The 19,575-nt window shown below is 41.3% G+C and overlaps 1 protein-coding gene across 1 annotated transcript in view; it reads left to right on the forward strand.

The window, feature by feature from the left end:
* Positions 1-19,234, forward strand: part of SDR42E2 (short chain dehydrogenase/reductase family 42E, member 2) — a 31,970-nt gene extending 12,736 nt beyond the window's left edge. The window contains 5 exon segments of the mRNA XM_078151736.1: positions 2,196-2,333; positions 7,237-7,302; positions 9,308-9,371; positions 10,505-10,578; positions 18,983-19,234. Coding sequence (XP_078007862.1) covers positions 2,196-2,333; positions 7,237-7,302; positions 9,308-9,371; positions 10,505-10,578; positions 18,983-19,234 — 594 coding nt within the window.
* Positions 19,235-19,575: the final 341 nt, after the last annotated feature.

The following is a 19,575-nucleotide window of genomic DNA, read 5'->3' on the forward strand; positions in this document are numbered from 1 at the left end:
CTTGGCAAAGATACTAGAGTGGTTTGCCATTTCCTTCTCCAGCTCATTTTACAGATGAGGAAACTGAAGCAAGTAGGGTTAAGTGACTTGCCCAGGGTCACACAGCTAGTAAGTGTCTGAGGCAGGATTTGAATTTAGTAAGATGACTCTTGGACTCCAGGCTCAGCACTCTGTGCACTATGGTGCCACCTAGCGGCACTAATAGGTGGCTACTGGAGTTCAAATCTAATGGGGGCAAGGAGTACACAAATAACTATGAAAGAAGGAAAATTAGATAAGCACAAAAGAAAGGTTCGCTCAAAGTGCTATGAGAAATTGGAGGAAGGATGGATCATTATTAGCTGGGGCAGTGGGAGAGTCAGGGAAGGCTTTCTGGAGGAGGTGGTATCTGTTACTGGGGATACAAAGAAAGGCAAAAGGAGAAAGGAGACATTTTGGAATAGTCACTGATGAAGACTAGGGGAGGATAGAAAGATTATAAGATAAATTAAAGGACTGAAGAATAAAAAGAGGCCCAATTAATTGGGGAATGGCTGAACAAGTTGTGGTAGATGAATGTAATGGAATACTATTGTTCTATAAGAAATGATGAGCAGGCAGACTTCAGAAAAACCTGGAAAGACTTGTATGGACTGACACTGAGTGAAGTGAGCAGAACCAGGAGAACGTTGTACACAATAACAGCTACATTGTGCGATGACTAACCCTTCTCAGGAATACAAAGATCTAAGACATCTCCAAAGGCCTTGTGATGGAAAATGCTATCCACATCCAAAGAAAGAACTATGGAGTTTGAATGCATATCAAAGCATACTATTTGCTATTTTTTCCTTCTGTTGTGTTTTGTTTCCTCTTTCTGGTGGGTCCTCCTATTGGTTCTAATTCTTACTTACAATATCACTAATGTGAAAATATGTTTAATACGAATGTATATGTAAAGCCTATATCAGATTGTGCGCCATCTTGGGGAGAGTGGTGAGGAGGGAGGGGGAGAAAAATTTTTAACTCAAAAGCATATGGAAGTGATTGTTGATAAATCAAAATACATTTTTTTAAAAAATAAGAAAGCAAAAAAAAAAAAGAATGAGAGGCCCAGCTTTGAATAGATAACATAAATTTTTAGTAAATAGAATCAGATCAGATGGGTGACTTCCTCTAATTATATTTAGCAGCACGGGAGTAAACAGAGATTGAAGTGGAAGCAAAACCAAGCACTTATGAAGTACCCTACCATGTGCCAGGCACTGTGCTAAGCTCAGGGGATAAAAAAAAATTTAAATAAAAAAAGGCAAAGACAGACCCTGCCCCCCAAAAGTTCACAATCTAATGGAGGGGACAACATACAAACAACTATATACAAACAAGATATTCATAGGATAAATTGGAAATAATCCCAGAGGGAAGGAATTAACATTAGGAAGGACTGCAAAGGGCTTCTTGAAGAAGATGGGATTTTAGCTGAATCCTGAAGGAAGCCAGTAGGTAGAAGAGATGAGAGAGGGAGTTCCAGGCATGAGGGACAGCCAATAAAAATGTCTCATTGGAGGACAACACAGCAGCTCATGGTTAGAGGAAGGCAGGGAGGAATCCTTCAGTAGGACCCTTTAAGGGTCTTCTGACCTTGTCTTTTTGAGTTGGCAAAAACACTGGACCCAGACTATGCAGGAGGCCCTGAACATGTCAAGGATGAAGAGCCCTACCTTGCCAGTGACATACTTTGTTGTATGCATCCCAAACTGGACTCCCTGTGTGTCCTTGGGAGACAAGACAGGTGCCAGTCAGTCAGCACTAGACTGCGACATTGCTTGTGCATCTGGCACCTTTGTAGGTAAGCAGACCATCCTATCTTCATGGTCCAGCAGTTCGAAAGGGAAAAGAATGCTGCTTTTGCCATCTTAATCATTCATGATTTCTCCTCCCTTGCCACTCCCATTTAGGAGGAGGTTTCTATTTCTCCCTCATTCCTTTGTTTTAATCTCATAAATATGCAAGCTTCTGTTTGGATTGTGAACTCTGTGCTTGCTTAGGGTTCCAACTGCAAGTTCATTTCTCTTGTAATACATCTAGTTGCAATGTGATGTCTCAAGGACTTGTGATGTTGTGGTTAACAGACCTGAGGGTCCCCTGACTCTCCTATTCTAAGCTGCCCAAACATTCCAGAGGTCAAATCTGCGCTCTCCCTCTCCCACTTTCAGGGTAGCATCAGGAAGAGACTGTTCACCTTCAAATTTGGGGATCCCAGGACACGTATGAACTGGGTCCATGTGCAGAACCTGGTCCAGGCACACCTTCTGGCTGCAGAGGCACTCAGTGCAAACAAAAGTTACATTGCGGTAAGTTCTGGACCCCTTCCTCTGTGTCTACCTGAAGAAGGAGAAACCTCTATCAGCTGAAGGGAGGGAGGGTCTTGTCAGGTCAAGATTCCTGAAGAAAATGGCACTCCTTCCTTACCTTTGCTTCATAGAGTTCTTTTCCTTTAAGATGTAGCTCAGACATCATTTCTGTAGGAAGTCTTTCCTGTTCTACCTGCCCCCAAATATTAGTCTCTTCTCTCTCATAGTACTTGTATTTGACTATTTTGTGTGTGTGTATATATACACACATATATATATACATATATACACATATACATATGTATGCATTTATTAAGTTTATATTTATGTTGTAAATATTTTTATATATGCCCTATCTGTAAAACAGGGTAGTTAGGTGGCATAGTGAATAGAGTGCTGGGCCTAGAGTTGGGAGACTTATCTTCCTGAGTTCAAATCTGGCCTCAGACACTCACTAGCTGTGTGACCCTGGGCAAGTCACTTAACTCTGTTTGCCTCAGTTGCCTCTTCTGTAAAATAAGCTGGAGAAGGAAATGACAAACCACTCCAGTATTTTTGCCAAGAAAACCCCAAATGGAGTCACAAAGAATCAGAAATGACTGAACAACAATAACAAATCTGTAAAAGAAGGATAATAATAGCATTTCACAAGGCTGTTGTGAGAATAAAATGAGATAATATTTGTAAAGCACTTTAGCAAAATGTCTGGCACATATTAGACACTTAATAAATGTTTATTCCCTTTCTTTCCCCTTCCTATCATAATTTAAGCTCCTTAAGTAAAAAGCTTGTTCAAAAAAATAGTTAATAAATTTGTTTGATTGAAATGGAAGGTTTGTCTAAGAAACCAGTAGGATATTATGGCTGCTTAAGGCATTTAATAGAAATACAACGTTTCCTCAATAACTTCAGAATATTATTCAAGTGACTCATTAGGTAAAACATTGAAAATCCACAAAACCACATAATTAACATCACAAATATTTTTATTATAAAAAATTATATAGAATAATTTTATTATTTCCACTTGTATCCCTAGTTCCTAGCACATTGCCTAGCACATAGTAAGTGCTTAAATACTTCTTAATCCATTGAATGGCTTCGGTTGTACCTTGAAGGAATGGAGAGAAGGATTAGGAGGTCACCAGTGATCTTAGAGCAGCTTCACTAGGTAAAGTCATTTACACAAAGACAAAATATCGGAGCTGGAGGGAGCCTTAGAAATCACCTAATCCAACTGTCCCCCACCCTCAAATGAATAAGAAAGCATTTATTAAGTAATTACTGTGTGCCAGGCACTGTGCTAAACACACACAAATACAAAAGCAAAGAAATTCCCTGTCCTCGAGGATCTTATAATCTAATAGGAAGAGCTAATATATAGAATACAGTGGTAGCTAGGGCTGGGAAGTCAGAGGAATTTTGAGTGGACCCATAAGGCAGCTAAAAGACATTTCGTAAAACAATGGGAAGGTTGATGTAACTACTTGTTTCCAAAGCAAGAGTGGAAGGGGGTGACGAGTGTGGAAGAAAGTTGGCAGGGATGAAGCATGGGTAGGTGAGACAGGGAATGGGGGTGTCTGGAGCCAGCTAAATATAATGAGCTCTCACCTATCAGTGGGGCAGGGCAGCTAGATGGCACACTGAATATAGCACTGGGCTTAGAGGCAGAAAGACTCCTCTTTCTGAGTTCAAATGTGGCCTCAAACATTTACTAAATGTGTGACTCTGGGCAAATTATTTAACCCTGTTTGCCTCAGTTCTTCATCTACAAAATAAGGTGGAAAAAGAAATGACAAACCATTCCAGTATCTATACCAAGAGAACCCCAAATGGAGTCATACACTCAGACAGAACTGAAAAGTGACTCAACACCCATCATTATACCCATTTTACAGATAAAGAAACCAAGACCCAAAGAAGTAAAATCACTTGCCCAAGATCATAAAGCTGGCTAATGGTGAACCAGAACTAGAATCCAGGTCTCCCAATTTTTAGTGCAATTACACTAATTTAAACTATAGCAAATATACCAACAGAATTGGGCCATAGAGAGGATATAGTGAGCTCAGACTTAGTCATAGGTTATATAACCTTGAGTACTGAGTTTTACTGAATATAAAAGCTATGACCCTAAGCCTTTAATATCTCCTCCACCCAAAGCAGGAAGAAAAATAAAAAGTATCACATACTAAAAAATTGTTCCACATAACCCAGAAAAGCAGAACAATTCAACCTATTCAAGCAGCCAATCAATCAATAAACATTTATTAAGCACCTACTATGTTCCAGGCACTGGGCTAAGCACTGGAGATACAAATAATGAAAAATTCTACTCTCAAGGAGTTTACATTCTAAAAGAGGAGACAAGTGTAGATAGAGAGATAGATGATATAGATCTAGTTGTAGGTATGGATAAGTATATATACATATACATAAATGTAGATGTAGAGACAGATATAGATAGGGATATAGATGTGGATATAGATCTAGGTATAGGTATGGATATGGATAGGGATATGAATATACATTTAGAATAGATACAGATCTAGATATAATTAAATATTATATATAACATATGTCTATGCATGTAACACTCCCTCTGAGCAACTTTCCCAATTTACATTCATATTCTTTGCTTGACTTCCTATAAGGCGGTTGCTAATTCTGGGTCACTGTGCCTATTGCACCCCTCCTAGACTACTTCCCACAGGGCAGCTACTACCTAAGCTCCCCATCAAGTCACTCCATTTGAGACAGTTAGCTCTTCACAAAGGCATTTACTTGGAAGGCATAGTGAAAACAGTAGCTAAAAAACATTCCTCCCATAAAACTGGAGCATACTTCCCACAAATATACATAGCATATATGAAAAGAGTGGGCACAAATTTGAGTACAACAGATAAGAGGGAACACATGACCTAAGCATCTCAGCACTCTGGTTGCCAGGCCTTGATAACATTTCTCTCCATAAGGATGCCTCACATAGTTCTGCCCTGGGCACAGAATCTCTGCTGGACTGGTTTCCCTCCAAAACATGACACCCAATTGTTGGGCCTAGGGTCTACAACCAGCTTCCTTCTCTGATGCCAGAGGTCAAACTCCTAGAAACTACTACCTCCCTCAAGTAACTGCCTCTCTGAATCTGTGTGTCTGGAGTGTGAATCTTTGTTCCCTAAGTAGCTCCACTCCAAAGTGATATGGATGGGTTGGGGAGGAGGGGAGGAAATCTCCTCCTTCCTCCAAAGAGTAATTTCCTTTTCAGGGGTCAGGTTCCCCCTCTATTTCTTTGTCTTGATAATTACTGCCTGCAGAGCTCAAAACTCAGCCTTTTAATGGCACTCAGGGGCATGGCCATTTTCTCCTCAGAGTGTTCCATACTTTGTATAGGGATTGCAAGGGAGAGCCTTGATAACACATCAATAATTCATTATATCAATTATTCATTCTTTGCTTTCTGGGATTACTTCAACTACAGGGGAAGGAAAAGTAAAATTCTTCCCTTTTGTCCTCTTATATACAATCAATCAATCAATAAACATTTATTAGGCACTTACTATATGCCAGGAACCCTGCTAAGTATTGGTGATGAAAAAGGAGGCAAAAGACAGTCCCTGCCCTAAAGGAGCTTACAATCTAATGGGAGAGACAATATGCAAATACATACAAAGTAAGCTATATTCAGGATAAAAAGGAAATAAGTAACAGAGGGAAGGCACTAGAATTAAGAGGGGTTAAGAAAGGCTTCCTGTAGGGAGCCTTATATAGAAGAATAAGAATAAAGAAAATAAATACAAACTATACACAAGGTATACAAGGGAGGAGTGGAGGGCACTTCTGTTAGGACAGGGATCTGAATCAGGAAGAAGATGGTGCTTCAGCTTCAAATTCTATAAGGGAGGGTGTGGAGGGAGTGCATTCCCTAACGACTCGTGCAAAAGCACAGGAATGGCAGCTGGAACTCCATGTTTGAGAGAGAGATGATCAGTTTGGTTGGATTGCATAGTGTGGGGGGAATTGGGAGGCATAATAAGCACTGAGGCTGAAAAGAGATTGGGATCAAATTAGGAAGGGCTTTAAAATCTAACCAGAGGGGTTTCTATTTTATCCTAGAGGGGACAGGGTTAGATACAGCGCTAGACCTGAAGTCGGGAAGACCTGAGTTCAAATCCATCCTAAGACACTTACTTGCTGTGTGACTCTGGACAAGTCACCTGACCTCTGTTTGCCTTAATTCACTAGAGAAAGAAATGGCAAAGCACTCTAATATCTTTGCCAAGAGAACCTCATGGACAATACTGGCATGTTATGGTCCATGGGGTCACGAAGAGTTGGACATGACCGAATAACTGAACAACAAGAAGAGGGAATAGGGAGCCACTGGAGTTTATTGAGTAAGGGAGTAACATGGTCACATACTCTCTTAAAGACAATCACTTCGGGGGCAGCTAGGTGGCACAGTGGATAGAGCACCGGCCCTGAAGTCAGGAGGACCTGAGTTCAAATCCGGCCTCAGACCAAACACTTGACACTTACTAGCTGTGTGACCCTGGGCAAGTCACTTAACCCCAATTGCCTAAAAAAAAGGCAAAAAAAAAAACCAGTCACTTCGGCAGTTTGTGGGGGATGGGCTGGAGTAAGGAAACTAACAGGGAAGCCATTGCCATAAACTAGGAGAGAAATGATGTCAGCTTGAACTACGGTGGTAACTTTCCCACGAAGTTCACAAAAGCATCTTTCGTCACCCTGGCTTGAAGTAGTAGTATTCATTTTCAATACATGCTGCTACAGGAACCCAACTCAGAACAAGCCTAGTTGGGTGTCTGAACCACCTGATGTGAACTGTAAATGGGGTGCTGTCATATTGTGTCCCTGACTGGTCTCTCTTCTACTTCTGTCTCAGAGTGGCCAAGCATATTACATCAACGATGGTGAAAGCGTCAACCTCTTTGAATGGATGTCCCCTCTGGTAGGTACCATGTATGCCCACAGATATCCCAGAATACGGAAATTATATATTCCTCCCAACCCCCATTCCTACGGCTGATATTGGACATCAGGGCTACCTGTGTCACTAGGTGGTTCCTGGGTTGCCCTTAAAGAGTCAAAGAAAAATGTTTAACCATAACCCACAAGAATCTTTTTTCCTTCCTGCATCCATCTAGGATTTCCCCAACAAGAGTTGGCCCAGAAGTTGGATGTGATCTTCTTTTTACTGTAAAATTAAGAGCCTGGAGATGGCTTCCTTGATTTATTCAGACACACACCTCTTCTCTTCCCAATCCTGAACTCCAATTTATCTGCTATTTTTCTACACGCTCCAATACCACTGTAAACCAAAAACAGAAACCATGTGGAAAACAGATGTTCACACCCAACTTTAGAAATGATATTTTTCTCCCAACTATGTTACCATGCCTCCACAAAAGTTCCCCAAAGTATTAAAGCATTTCACAATGATGACATTTTCAAAAAGTAAAGACTTCACATCATGGACAGTATCATGATCTATGGGAGGCAATGTTGTACAATGGAAAGGGCACTAACTATAGAGTAAGGACCTGGGTTCAAATCCCACATCTGACACTACCTCAACTGTACAACAAGAGGATTGGACCAGCAGGCTTTAAGGTCCTTCCCAGTTCTAGATCTATGATCCTAAGACATAGTAACATCTCACATTCATTATGATACTATCTCATCACTTATATGTCCCATTTTTAGCAGAGAAATGAATTCTGGAAGATTCTAATTATTTTAAAGAAATGAATTTCTATCTGCCCTTTCTAGACTTATAGCAGAGCAGTTAAGTGGCACAGTGGACAGGGTGTCACTCCTGATGTCAGGAGGACCCCAGTTCAAATACGCCTTCAGACACTTACTAGCTGTGTGACCTTGAGCAAGTCACTTAACTCTGCCTCATTTTCTCATCTGAAAAATGAGCTGGAGAAGGAAATGTAAACCACTCCAGTATCTTTGCCAAGAAAACCCCAAAAATGAGATCACAAAGAGTCAGACCGCTACTGAAAAACAACTGATCAAGAACAACAATGCCTACAGCATGTGCTCAATTCCTTAGTATCAAGATATTGGGATGGCCACAGGGCTTTAGGCTAGAGGCAGGAGTCCAGGGTCTGAGGCAGGTCCTGCATTTTTTAAATTAAATTTTCTTTTCTGCTTTCAATTTATCTGCCTTCTCTCCTTCCCACCTTTCCCTCCTCATTGAAAAAGAAGGAAAAACAAAACTCTTCTAACAAATAAACAGATAGATATAGTCAAGCAAAACAAATTCCCCACATTAGCCATATTAAAAAAAAATATGTATGTTGCAATCTTCACTCCAAGTTTATCACTTCTCTGCCAGAAGGTAGCTTACATGTTTACATCATCATGAGTCCTCTAGAACCATGATTAGCTGATCAGAGTTCTCAAGTCTTTCAAAGTTGTTTGTCTTTACAATATTGCTATTATTATATATATAAATTGTTCTCCTGATTCTACTCACTTCCCACTGCATCAGTTCATACAAGTGTTCAGTCTTCTCTGAGTCTGCCCCCTTCCTTATTTCTTATAGCACAATAATATTTCATCACATTCATATACCCTAACTTGTCCAGCTATTCCCAAATAGACACCCCCTCAGTTTCCAGTTCTTTTCTACCACAGAAAGAGCTGCTACAAATATTTTTGTATCTATATATCCTTTTCCTCTCTTTGAACTTTTTGCTGTACAGACCTAATAGTGGTGTCACTGGGTCATAGCTTAGTAACTTTTTGGGCAAAGTCCCAAATTGCTTTCCAGAATGGTTGGACCAGTTCACAGCTCAACCAAAAACGCAGGAAATGTCCTTTACATAGCATGGGGAAGGAAGGAGGGGATCTGGGCTTTGAGTGCCACCACCCCTCCACCTCCTCCTGATCCTCAGCCCTGCAGGGCCCTGAGTTCACTCTGCCCTTTTCCCATTTCCCTACAGTTTGATAAGATGGGATACAGCCGGCCATGGATCCAGATTCCTACTTCCTTGGCTTACCTGGCAGGTAAACAACAAAGATAGTCTGTGTGGGAAGGAAGAGGAAAAAGAAAGAGGGAGAGGTGGGTTACCATTGCAGGGATGAAGGGAACCCATCTACAAGAGTACATAACCTTATAATGACTTTTTTTTTATAATCCTCATGCCTAAGGCTGTGAATGCTTCCCACATGGGGCTTTATCATTCTCTTAGATTTCTAACTACAGTTCTTTTTTTTTAATTAGTTTTTATTGATCTCTCTTGTTTTTATATCACTTTCATTTCTAAATGTATCATTCCTTGGCCTTACCCAGCAGGCCAAATCCAAGCTGTCCATGGAACAAAGAATTTTAAAAAGAAAGAAAAAAGTTTAGCAAAACTAACCATCACATGAAATTGGATGCTACATGAAGTGTTCCCCACCTGTCCCTCCCACCTCTGCAAAGAAGGGAGAGTGGTACATTTTCTCATTTCTTCTTAAGGACCAAATTTTCAACCAGAGGTCTGGTTTTTTTTTCCTTAATGGTGGGGAGGAAGATTTTTTTGTTTCTTTATTTTTTAAATATGGGACATTCCACAAATTTGTGTGCTGTCTTTGATCAGGAGCCAAGCTAATTTTCTGTTTCATTCTAATTTTGTCCATGTGCTGCCAATGTAAGTACTCAACCACAGTTCTGAACAGAAGTTTCAACCTTCTTGACAGATGACTGTGGAGGCAACTGGCAATTTCTGAAACTTCTTCATGTCTCAGATTCACACACCTCTCCACCAGCATACTGTCTCCTTATCCCTCTCCCCATCACTCCTCAGAACTATTACAAGTCAGAAAACCAGGCAACTTTATTAAGCAGAAACAAAAAAAAATGTAAAGAGATCAGGGTTAGATGGGGTTATGGTTACCCTTCTAGATGTATTTAGAGTGTGCATCACCTAATAAAATAGCTAAGTTCCTGAACAGTTGAATGTAAATCAGTTCATATTTTAGGTACACTATTAGAACCCTCTATTTAAAGGGGCTCTCTGGCATATTTTTTATACAAAGGAAGGAATGTTTTACAGAGTAAATAATCATCTCAATTGATGTGTTATAAATATTAGATTTACTTAAAACATAGTATACCTAGCTGTAATATCTAATCACCTCCTGCCCCTATTTCATAGCTGCAGGAATGGAATATTTCCACCTGGCCCTGAAACCCATTTGTGATTTGCCACCTCTGCTGACCCGAAGTGAGGTAACAAACCTGAACTTGTCTTGAAGGCCCTGATTGCTGATTTCCCTCCTTCCTTCCCTTCTTGACCCTCTTTTCCCCTTTCCTCTATTTCTCATCCCTTTGTTCCCGAAGCTCTCATCCTGGGTACATTGCCTGAGATGGTGTCAGATTACACCAAGGACAGTTAGGACAACATCTCTCCTAATTGTTCCTAGAGTGGGTTGGTTACTTTAAATCTCATTTTATTTTTATTGATGTCTTTGGTTTTTACTTCTTGTTCGTTTCTGAATATATTCCTTCCCACTCTTCTACCTAATGAGCCATGCATTGCAACAAAGATTAAAAAAAGAAAGAGAGAAGAAGGCAATCCAGCAAAATGTCTGACAACAGATGCAATATTTCACAAACTAGCTGGTCCTTTAGCAAGGACCTCCACGGGACAGCCTCCCCCTCTGTTCTACCTTATCTCCAGCCAACCCTGTCCACTCTTAGCTCATGCTGTTCCTTCCTCCTGACCTCCAATATAAATCCTACCCATCCATTACACTACACACATTATACTTGATTTTGTCCAAATGACAATAATGTAATCCTTCAAGGCTCAGCTGAAGTCCCACCTTCTCCAGGAAGCCTTCCTAGACCATAACAGCCCATAGAGACTGCTCCATCCTTTAAGCTCCAGTCTCTTACTTACTGAGTTGATGGCACCCCTCAATTTAGTGCTGTTATACTCTAGTACTGATTTCTTAATTATCTCCCATGGATCAATCTCGCCTTCCCAGCTTGAATATGAGTGCCTTGATTTCAAGGACTGTGGTCTTAATGATTCAGTTGATCAATGGGCATTTACTAAGTACCTAATATGTGTCAGGCAATGATTTCGGTGCTGGACTTATAAAAACAAAGAATGAAACCAACCCCGACTAACAAGGATCTTACATTCTGGAGGGGGGCGGAGATGATGACAAATATATATGTAAGTATATGCAGTAGAAATAGAAGAAGAAATACAAAGAATACAGGGTAGTTAATACAAGGTAGTTAAGGAGAGGGAACTAGTCGTTGAGAAGGGAGAGGATCAGGAAAAGCTTCAAGCAGAAGATGGTACCTAAGTTGCACCTTTAAGAAAAGGAGAGATTCGAGAAGAAGGAGTGTATTCCAGGCATAGGAGGTAGCTTAAAAAGGCACAGAGACAGAGATGGGAAATAGAGTGCCATATCCTGATGAGTTAGGAACAGAGAAAAGAACAATTAAGCTGGATTGCACAGTAGGGGAATAATGTCCCAAAAGCTTGGAAAGATAGATTGAGGCCAGGTGGTAAAATCTTTTAAAAGCTAACGAGGGAGTTTATATGTCATTCTAGAGGCCTCTGGAGTTAACTGAATAGGAGAGGGGCAGGGTCAGAGCCTCACAGATCTCCACTTAAGGAAAATCATGTCAGCAGCAATGTGTCCTATGATCAGATTTAGAGCTCAAAGAGATCCCAGACATCCACCTAGTTCAATATGTTTCCCTTGTGCATGATGCTGGGCAAACAGAAGGTGCCCAATAGATAAATTTTCAACAAATTTCTATTGAGTGCCCAGAGCATGCAGGTCACTGTCTGAGGTACTCCTAGATGGGTTGGGGAAGGCATCACGGGAAAAGCTGGAGAACAGGGAGGAATTTTTAAAATTATTACTATTCAACATTCCTGCGCTGAATTTGGTGTCAAAGGAATCACAGAATTTTGGAATTAGAAAAGACATTATTTAGCATCTAGTCCACACCATATCTGGGAAGGAAAATGAATCCCCACTGTATCATATCTAATCAGTACCCACACAGATATGAACACCCATCAACTGCTAAAGCAGCCAATTCTACCCAAGTTCAAATCCTGGCTCTTCCCCTTAATACCTGAATGACCTTGATCAAGTTTCTTTACCTCTGTGGACCTCAGTTTCCTCGTCTGAAAAATGATGAGGTTGAGTTAGATGAGCTAAGGTGTCTTCGAGGTCTAAATCAATGATTCTTTACATCCTCAGCCAAGATATGTGCTGTTCTGGGATGTGGGTGCCCTCTGCTGACCAAACTATGACATAGCACCCATCCTTACTTCCATCCAAGGGATAGCATATGTAATGAAGTGTATTTACAGACCTCTCCTAAACGGTCTGTGAGTAACCTAGGTTCTGGAACATATTCTTGAGGCCTGGCCCTAGCAAGCTTGCAGGAGTGGAGGGTTAGGGGTGGGATGACAAAGGGGAGAGGAGAGAGAGGGAGAGAAAGGGAGAGGGGGAGAGGAGAGAAAAGAAGAGAGTGGGAGACATAGAGAGAGTATGTGTGAGGAAGCTAACTTAGATGGTGCAAGGGGAAATAGCCTCCTCCTTGGCCATCACTGGGATACCAAGAGGATGAATGAATCCAGAGTCAGAAAAGTTGCCATTAGGAATCATTCTTTTATTTGCCATGAACACATCTAAAATATAACTGTGCCCATGGCTGCCCTTGCATAGAAAGTATAGGAAAGACAATGAAATTTTTCTTCTCTACTTGGTCCTTCCTTTTCAGATTTGGACCTCTGGAGCTCCAAGACTCTTTTGTTAATGCTGAAAGGGGCTGAGAGACCGTGAGGCTGAATTAATGTGACATTCTCAAATAAGAGAGATGATATTGGACCACCAGTATAGCACAGTGGATACAGAGTTGTCCTCAAAGCCAGGAAGACCTGGGTTCTAGTCCTGCCTCTGACACATACTGGTTATGTGATCTTGGACAAGTCGCTTAAACTCTCACTGCTCTAGAGAATTCCCTAAGACTATAAATTGCAGAAAAGGTGCTGACCTGAATTGGTAAAGAAAGTTTCCTCATCTGGGAGTTCCCTATGATGAGGCAGATAGGAGTGTTTGAGGCAGATGGAGCAAACAGGATGCAAAATGTGAGATACTGAGATAGAATGCAGGATGTGACCAGCCAGAAAGTGCTGGAGAAGACTATGCATTGAAACCTCCACACCGTGGGATTATCTGCATGCATTCACTTTGGACTACCTGACATTCTAGAAAAATTCTTCCCTTTATCTTTGAATATATCACTGGAAATTAGGAAAATAATTACCTTCTGGAATCTCACATAGATAGTGAATGTGGTAGTTCACAAACCTCCAAATTAACATATATATAAATATATCCTTAGATGAAGCAGACTTGAAGATCACACCCCTATTTTGTGCAGGGATTCCCATTTACTACTCAGTAGCAATTCCACAACACAGAAAATTTCTTGCATAGAGTTGATAAGGATTTGACTAGATGGTTATAATAAAAAACAGTTAACATTCAGATAGCATTTGCACTATGCCCTATGTCCTGTACACTGTGCCAAGCACTTTATAATCATGTGATCCTCATAACAACCCTGGGAGGTGGGTTCTATTATTATCTCCTTACAGAACAGTAAACTGAGGTAAATAGGGCTTTCTTGGGGCCATTCAGCCAATAAATTTCTTAATGCCAAATAGCAAATATCTTTTCCTGTTAAGTTGTAATTTACCATAATATTCCTGATAAGGAGAGCATTCTCAAACTCCATTCTTATTTTCTTCAGTACAAATTTTGGCTTAAATCAAATCTGGATTCATAATCATTAATGGTAATATTTTAATTTCTAAGGCCCAATACTCTTAGCACTTTAAAAGAAAAGATTATTATAATTCACATATTTCCTTTTTTAAAAAAAGACATGTAATGACAATTCTTAGCTCCTAATAACCTTTCCCTCTACTTCCTTAAAGAAATGGACTTCCTTGTCTCTTTTACCTTTGAAACTTATCAGATAAAGAGCTGCCCTAAGCATTCCAGCTCTCCACACCCATCCTCCTGGGAATTTCAAGATGCATATCCTAGGAAATGCATATAAAGTTTTACAAACAATTTGAAATCATACCTGTTATCATCAGGTTAGTTTAAAATGTGTTGGGCTAAAATATCCTACGACTTTTTGGTCCAGGCAAAAAGATCTAAGGAATTTGATTCAATGCTGACAGGGGGTGGCTGGTTTCCCCAGGCAGAAACCCCCAGAGCTTTCAGAGTTACTTAAATAACAATTAAATAATTGAACAGTACAAGGAGATATTTAAGATTTTATATAATAATCACAAATCACAATAACCAATATCTTTACCATAGCCAATATTTATCTAGGGTTAGACTTAATAAGGCCTTCCTACAGATTTACAGGCATCTCTTTTTAAGATCTTGTAAGCCGAATTTGTTTCCATTTTGCAGGAGGATGCCTAGTGGGGAAAGAAATACAAATATAGTGCATAGGTGATGACAAGGAGAGAGAGAAGTCCAAAAGTTTGGAAAGGCTTGTTGGAATTCCCCTTCACAAATCACTTTTCTTGATCCTCTAGATTATACTGAGACCAGGCCATGTTGCAATAGAATGCAAGGTGCCTTTTATTTAAGTCTTAGAGACCAAGTTTCTCATTAAGCTTCCCTAGTTTCAGCGCAAGCAACCAAGAGGGGAGTTCCTAGGCACAGGAGACTGACCCATAATGTAAAAGACCAAAGCTAGTGCTCTCTAGGGCCACAGAATCACTTCCCACCACAGCATCCCATGGGAGGGAAAGAATAAAACGAGGCTTGCCAAACAAGGTGTCCCTCACATTAAGGGAATCTCCAGAGACAGGCGTTGAACCCCTTTGTACCCCCTCAGCCTATCTGGCCAACTGCTAGGGGGCCCACCACAGGAGAATTGTCTGAGCCAAAGACAGGTCCTCATATAGGGCCACCAGAATTGATGAAGAATAGGTGTGTGTTGCAGTGTTGTCTTGAAGGAATTCGCTTAGACTGTCTCCAAGTCAAGTAAAGGTATTTATTGAGGTGATACACCCAGTGGACTCTGTTCCTTATGGGAGGCCAGAGCGGGCCCTGCTCCCTATGAGAGACAGAGCACTGAGTCGGGTTATGTGTCTGGTCTGTATACAGTTTGACAGGATAGGGAGAAAGAAGTGGGGAGCTACTACAGTTTAAGAAAATGGGAAGGGGGAATAAGAGAGGGCAGGAGGAGTGTGCTGCTCTGGAATGTCACATAGTCCATACAGATAAACAAAGGGAACAGAAAAAGGAGGAAGGGAAGAGCTGTTCTGTTCTGGAATGTTCAGGTAGTCCAAGGTGTTTTGTGAATGCATAAGCCCATGGTGGGGGGCTTCAATGCACAGTCTTCTTGAGCACTTTTCTGGCTAGTCACATCCTTCATTCTATCTCATATCCTACATCCTGCATCCTGTTGGCTCCCTCCGCCTCAAACACTCCTATCTGCCTCATCACCTATATCAATAAAAATACTATCTATCTACTGTCCTGTCCTACTCAGTAGAACTAACTCCAGAGTCAACATTCATGTTTGTTTCTCATAGGGATACAATTCAATTCAATTGAATACACATTTATTAAGCACCTATTATATGTAAGCCTTTGGGAATACAAAGATAACACAGTCCCTGCTCTCAAGGAGCTTACAGCCTAGCAGAGTGGATAAGACATGGTTACAAAAATTGTAGTACCAAATAGAGGAACTCAAAATACAGTGAAAAGATCCAAGGGAGGGAGAGATTTCCAACTGAGGAGGAACCAGGAAAGGCTTCTTAGATGAGGTAAGGAGCTGGGCTCTTAAGGTAAATAGATAGTCATAACTAGGGGAAGTAGATGGTCATAATCTACCAAAATTCCAAAGAGCTCGTCTGCAGGCTTTGGTGCAGAGAAGTTGCAAAGCTGGCTCCATGTGCATGCAGGTAGAGGTGAGGTTCAAGTGATGCATCAGAGAGTATTATCATTAACCTACTGGACCCAAACAGGGAAGAAGTCTAAGACATGGTCCAATAGGCAGGTCAGTACCTCAGGTTCAGACGAGGACCCAAACCTCTCCTAACTGTTAGGAGTTAAACCTCTTTATCTTCCCATCCCAGGTTAGACATGAAAACTCAGTGTTTCTCTAAATAAAATTACATGCTTTAAAACATAGATTCTCAACTCTTTTTGTGGATGGATCCCTGTGGCAGTATAGTAAAGCCTATGGACCCTTTCTCAGAATAATGTTTTTAAATACACAAAATAAAATGTAGAGGATAACAAAGGAAACTAACAATATTGAAATAAACTTATCAAAATACTTTCCCATCTAATTTCACAGGCCCCCCCCCTACAATCTATCCATGGGCCCCTTGGGGGGTCTATGGACCTCCAGTCCACAGAAAAAGTTCTTGGCCACCCTAGCCTTTTCCCCACTTCCATACAGACTTCTCTCCTTCTTCTCTGAATAGTACAGACATGACTATACAATTTAGCTCTTTAGTGGTCCCTTTTTGTTCCAGATGAGTTAATACTGACCTCTTCACTAGATATTCAATTTCTTGAGGGCAAAAACCATGACTTATGTTCCTTTGTGTCTTCATAGCACCAAGTATAGCAAAGACTAATGATACGTATTAGTTGATTGACAAGTAAAAGACATATGGAATCGTGATCAGCTTCCAACTCAGAAATCAGAGAATGAAGATTTAGAGATGGGTCTGGAACACAGGGTCCTCACCTTCCACTTGTCTGTCATAGATTCTGTTCTCATTCCCTGAATCCTGTATCTGGCATCGATACCAGGCTAGTTCCAGACAATAGAGAGAAGAGCCCTTGAGAGAAATCAGTTCTGCATAATTGCAGCAACCTGCATAAGGAGAACCTTTAATCAGAAGGGAAAATTTACGGCCATACTCCAGGGAAGGCCCTGGCACATTAAACAGCTGCTCAGGGCTCCCTTCTTCCCTTTAGACTTTTCTGTCTGGGCTGCCCAGTTTCTGGCTGTCTGCCTATCAGAGAGGAAGTTTGGATATGCATCTAGGGAAGGTAATCTTTCAAAAGCCCCTTCTGTGTTTGCAGAACACAGTAGGCAAAGCAAAGCTTACAGGGCAATCTAAGTTCCTCAGGTTGACCTAGTCCCTGATCCCACTGCCAGGGATTTTCAAAATCACCTAGCAAAATCAAGCATATGCCCAAGTATTTTTTAATTACCTGTGTGCCCAGCACTGTGGGGAATTACAAAAGGTGGCAAAATCTCTGAATGCAATTTAGTTGGAAGGACAAGACTAAGCCACATGTAATAGTAGAAAATAGTATATGCTGTGATGTGAGGCACTGTATCAGTGCTAAAGGATTTAAGAAAATGAGAAATCAGTATGCACAGGGGCAGTGTGGGTTATCAAGGAAGACTTCATGGAAGAGTTGGACCTTAAAAGATGAGCTGCAGGAGGATGGCCAGAGAGGAGTAAAGACAGCATGCCATCACTTGTTGGCGGTCCAAAGTCAAAATTCTGACCTTTGATTTCTTCATCTGTAAAATAGGGAAAAATAATACTCTACCTACTTCCCAAGGTAAAGATTTCTAGACTAATGCTTTATAAACTATAAGGTGTTATATAAACATGAGCTATTATTTGAAGCATAGGGTTTAGAGCTGAAAGAGACTTTAAAGGTCTCAGCCCAATCCTTCCATTTTTATAAATGAGGAAATTGAGCCCCAGGGACATAAGTAACTTGCCCAAAGTGAAAAAAGCAGTAAGGATTTAATCATATATCAGTCTGTCAAGAAGCACTTATTAAGGGCTTATTTTGCATCAGGCACTGTGGTAAGCACTGGAAATACAAAGGCAAAGGGCAGCTAGGTGGCACAGTGGATAGAGCTCCAGCCTTGGAGTCAGGAGGACCTCAGTTCAAATCTGCCCTCAGACATATGACTCTTACTAGCTGTATGACCTTAGGCAAGTCATTTAACCCTGATTGCCTCACCAAAAAGGTGGGGGGGAAAAAAAAAAACTATAAAGGCAAAAACACTCCCTGACTTCAAGGACCCTATATTCTAATGGAAGAGATACTATGTGAACAACTGAGTTCAAATGTGGCCTCAGACACTTAATAGTTGTGTGGCCATGGGCAAGTCACTCAATCCTGTTCACCTCAGTTTCATCATCTGTCAAATGAGATGGAGAAGGAAATGGCAAACCTCTCCAGTACCTCTGCCAAGAAAACCCCAAATGGGGTCACGAAGAGTTGTTCATGACTGAAAAACAACCGAACGACAACAAATCTCTGTATCCTCCCCTGAGGTTTCCTTCCTGAATTATCCCTCCTTGAAGTTTCTCCCTCTATTTCCCTCAGAAGCATTTTCAGGGAAAGGTCTTTTAATCCTTCCTTCTACCCTCTAGTTCACAAGGGTTTCAATGATTTCCATATTAGAAAGAATTAGAGATAACTTTCACAAAAAGCACACGAGGCTTCAGCCTGCCAGCATCAGGACCACCTTCTAGCACACAGGGTTGGGCTACAGCTCCTTCCTCTCCCACTCCATCCCACTCTTCCCAAAGGCTCCCTCTAGCCTCTTCACCCCTCAGGTGTGGAGTATCGCCGTGACGCACACCTTCCAGATCCGGAAGGCCCGTGACCAACTTGGCTACATCCCGGAGAAGTTCACCTTTGCTGACTCAGTGGACCACCATATCCAGACCAGGCCCAAGCAGCAGCGCCACAGCCCAGGGCTTCTCAGATTCCTGATGGCCCTCATCTGTCTTCTTGGTGCACTCTTGCTTTCCCTGTACTTCCTAGACCCCTCATTCCTGGGGCTTTCCCATGGAAACCACATGTGACAGTCATCGCCCAAGCACTACAGGCTCCTGTTGATTTTACAGGATCTAGACCTGAACTAAAATGGTCCAGTTTAGGAACTAAGGGAGATAGCAAGTCCTGGGCCCATACAAACAGTATACCAGCTGGTTCGTTTAAGACTTGTCCGGTGCTGAGAAGGAGGTAAGAAGGCATGAGCTATGAGATGGCATCCAAATTCTTTTCAGGAGGTCCAAAAACACATCTCACTGACAGGGTATGGGCCCTGAGAAACCCTGCCCACCCATCCACCCCAACTCTCCTAGAGTTTTCTCCTTTTCCCACAGGTCCAAAGTCTTTGTTGTTTACCTGAGGCATCATTCCA

This window comes from Phascolarctos cinereus, unplaced genomic scaffold, assembly GCF_003287225.1.
Source record: "Phascolarctos cinereus isolate Bilbo 61053 unplaced genomic scaffold, phaCin_HiC Scaffold_4;HRSCAF=312, whole genome shotgun sequence".
Taxonomy (NCBI): Eukaryota; Metazoa; Chordata; class Mammalia; order Diprotodontia; family Phascolarctidae; genus Phascolarctos; species Phascolarctos cinereus.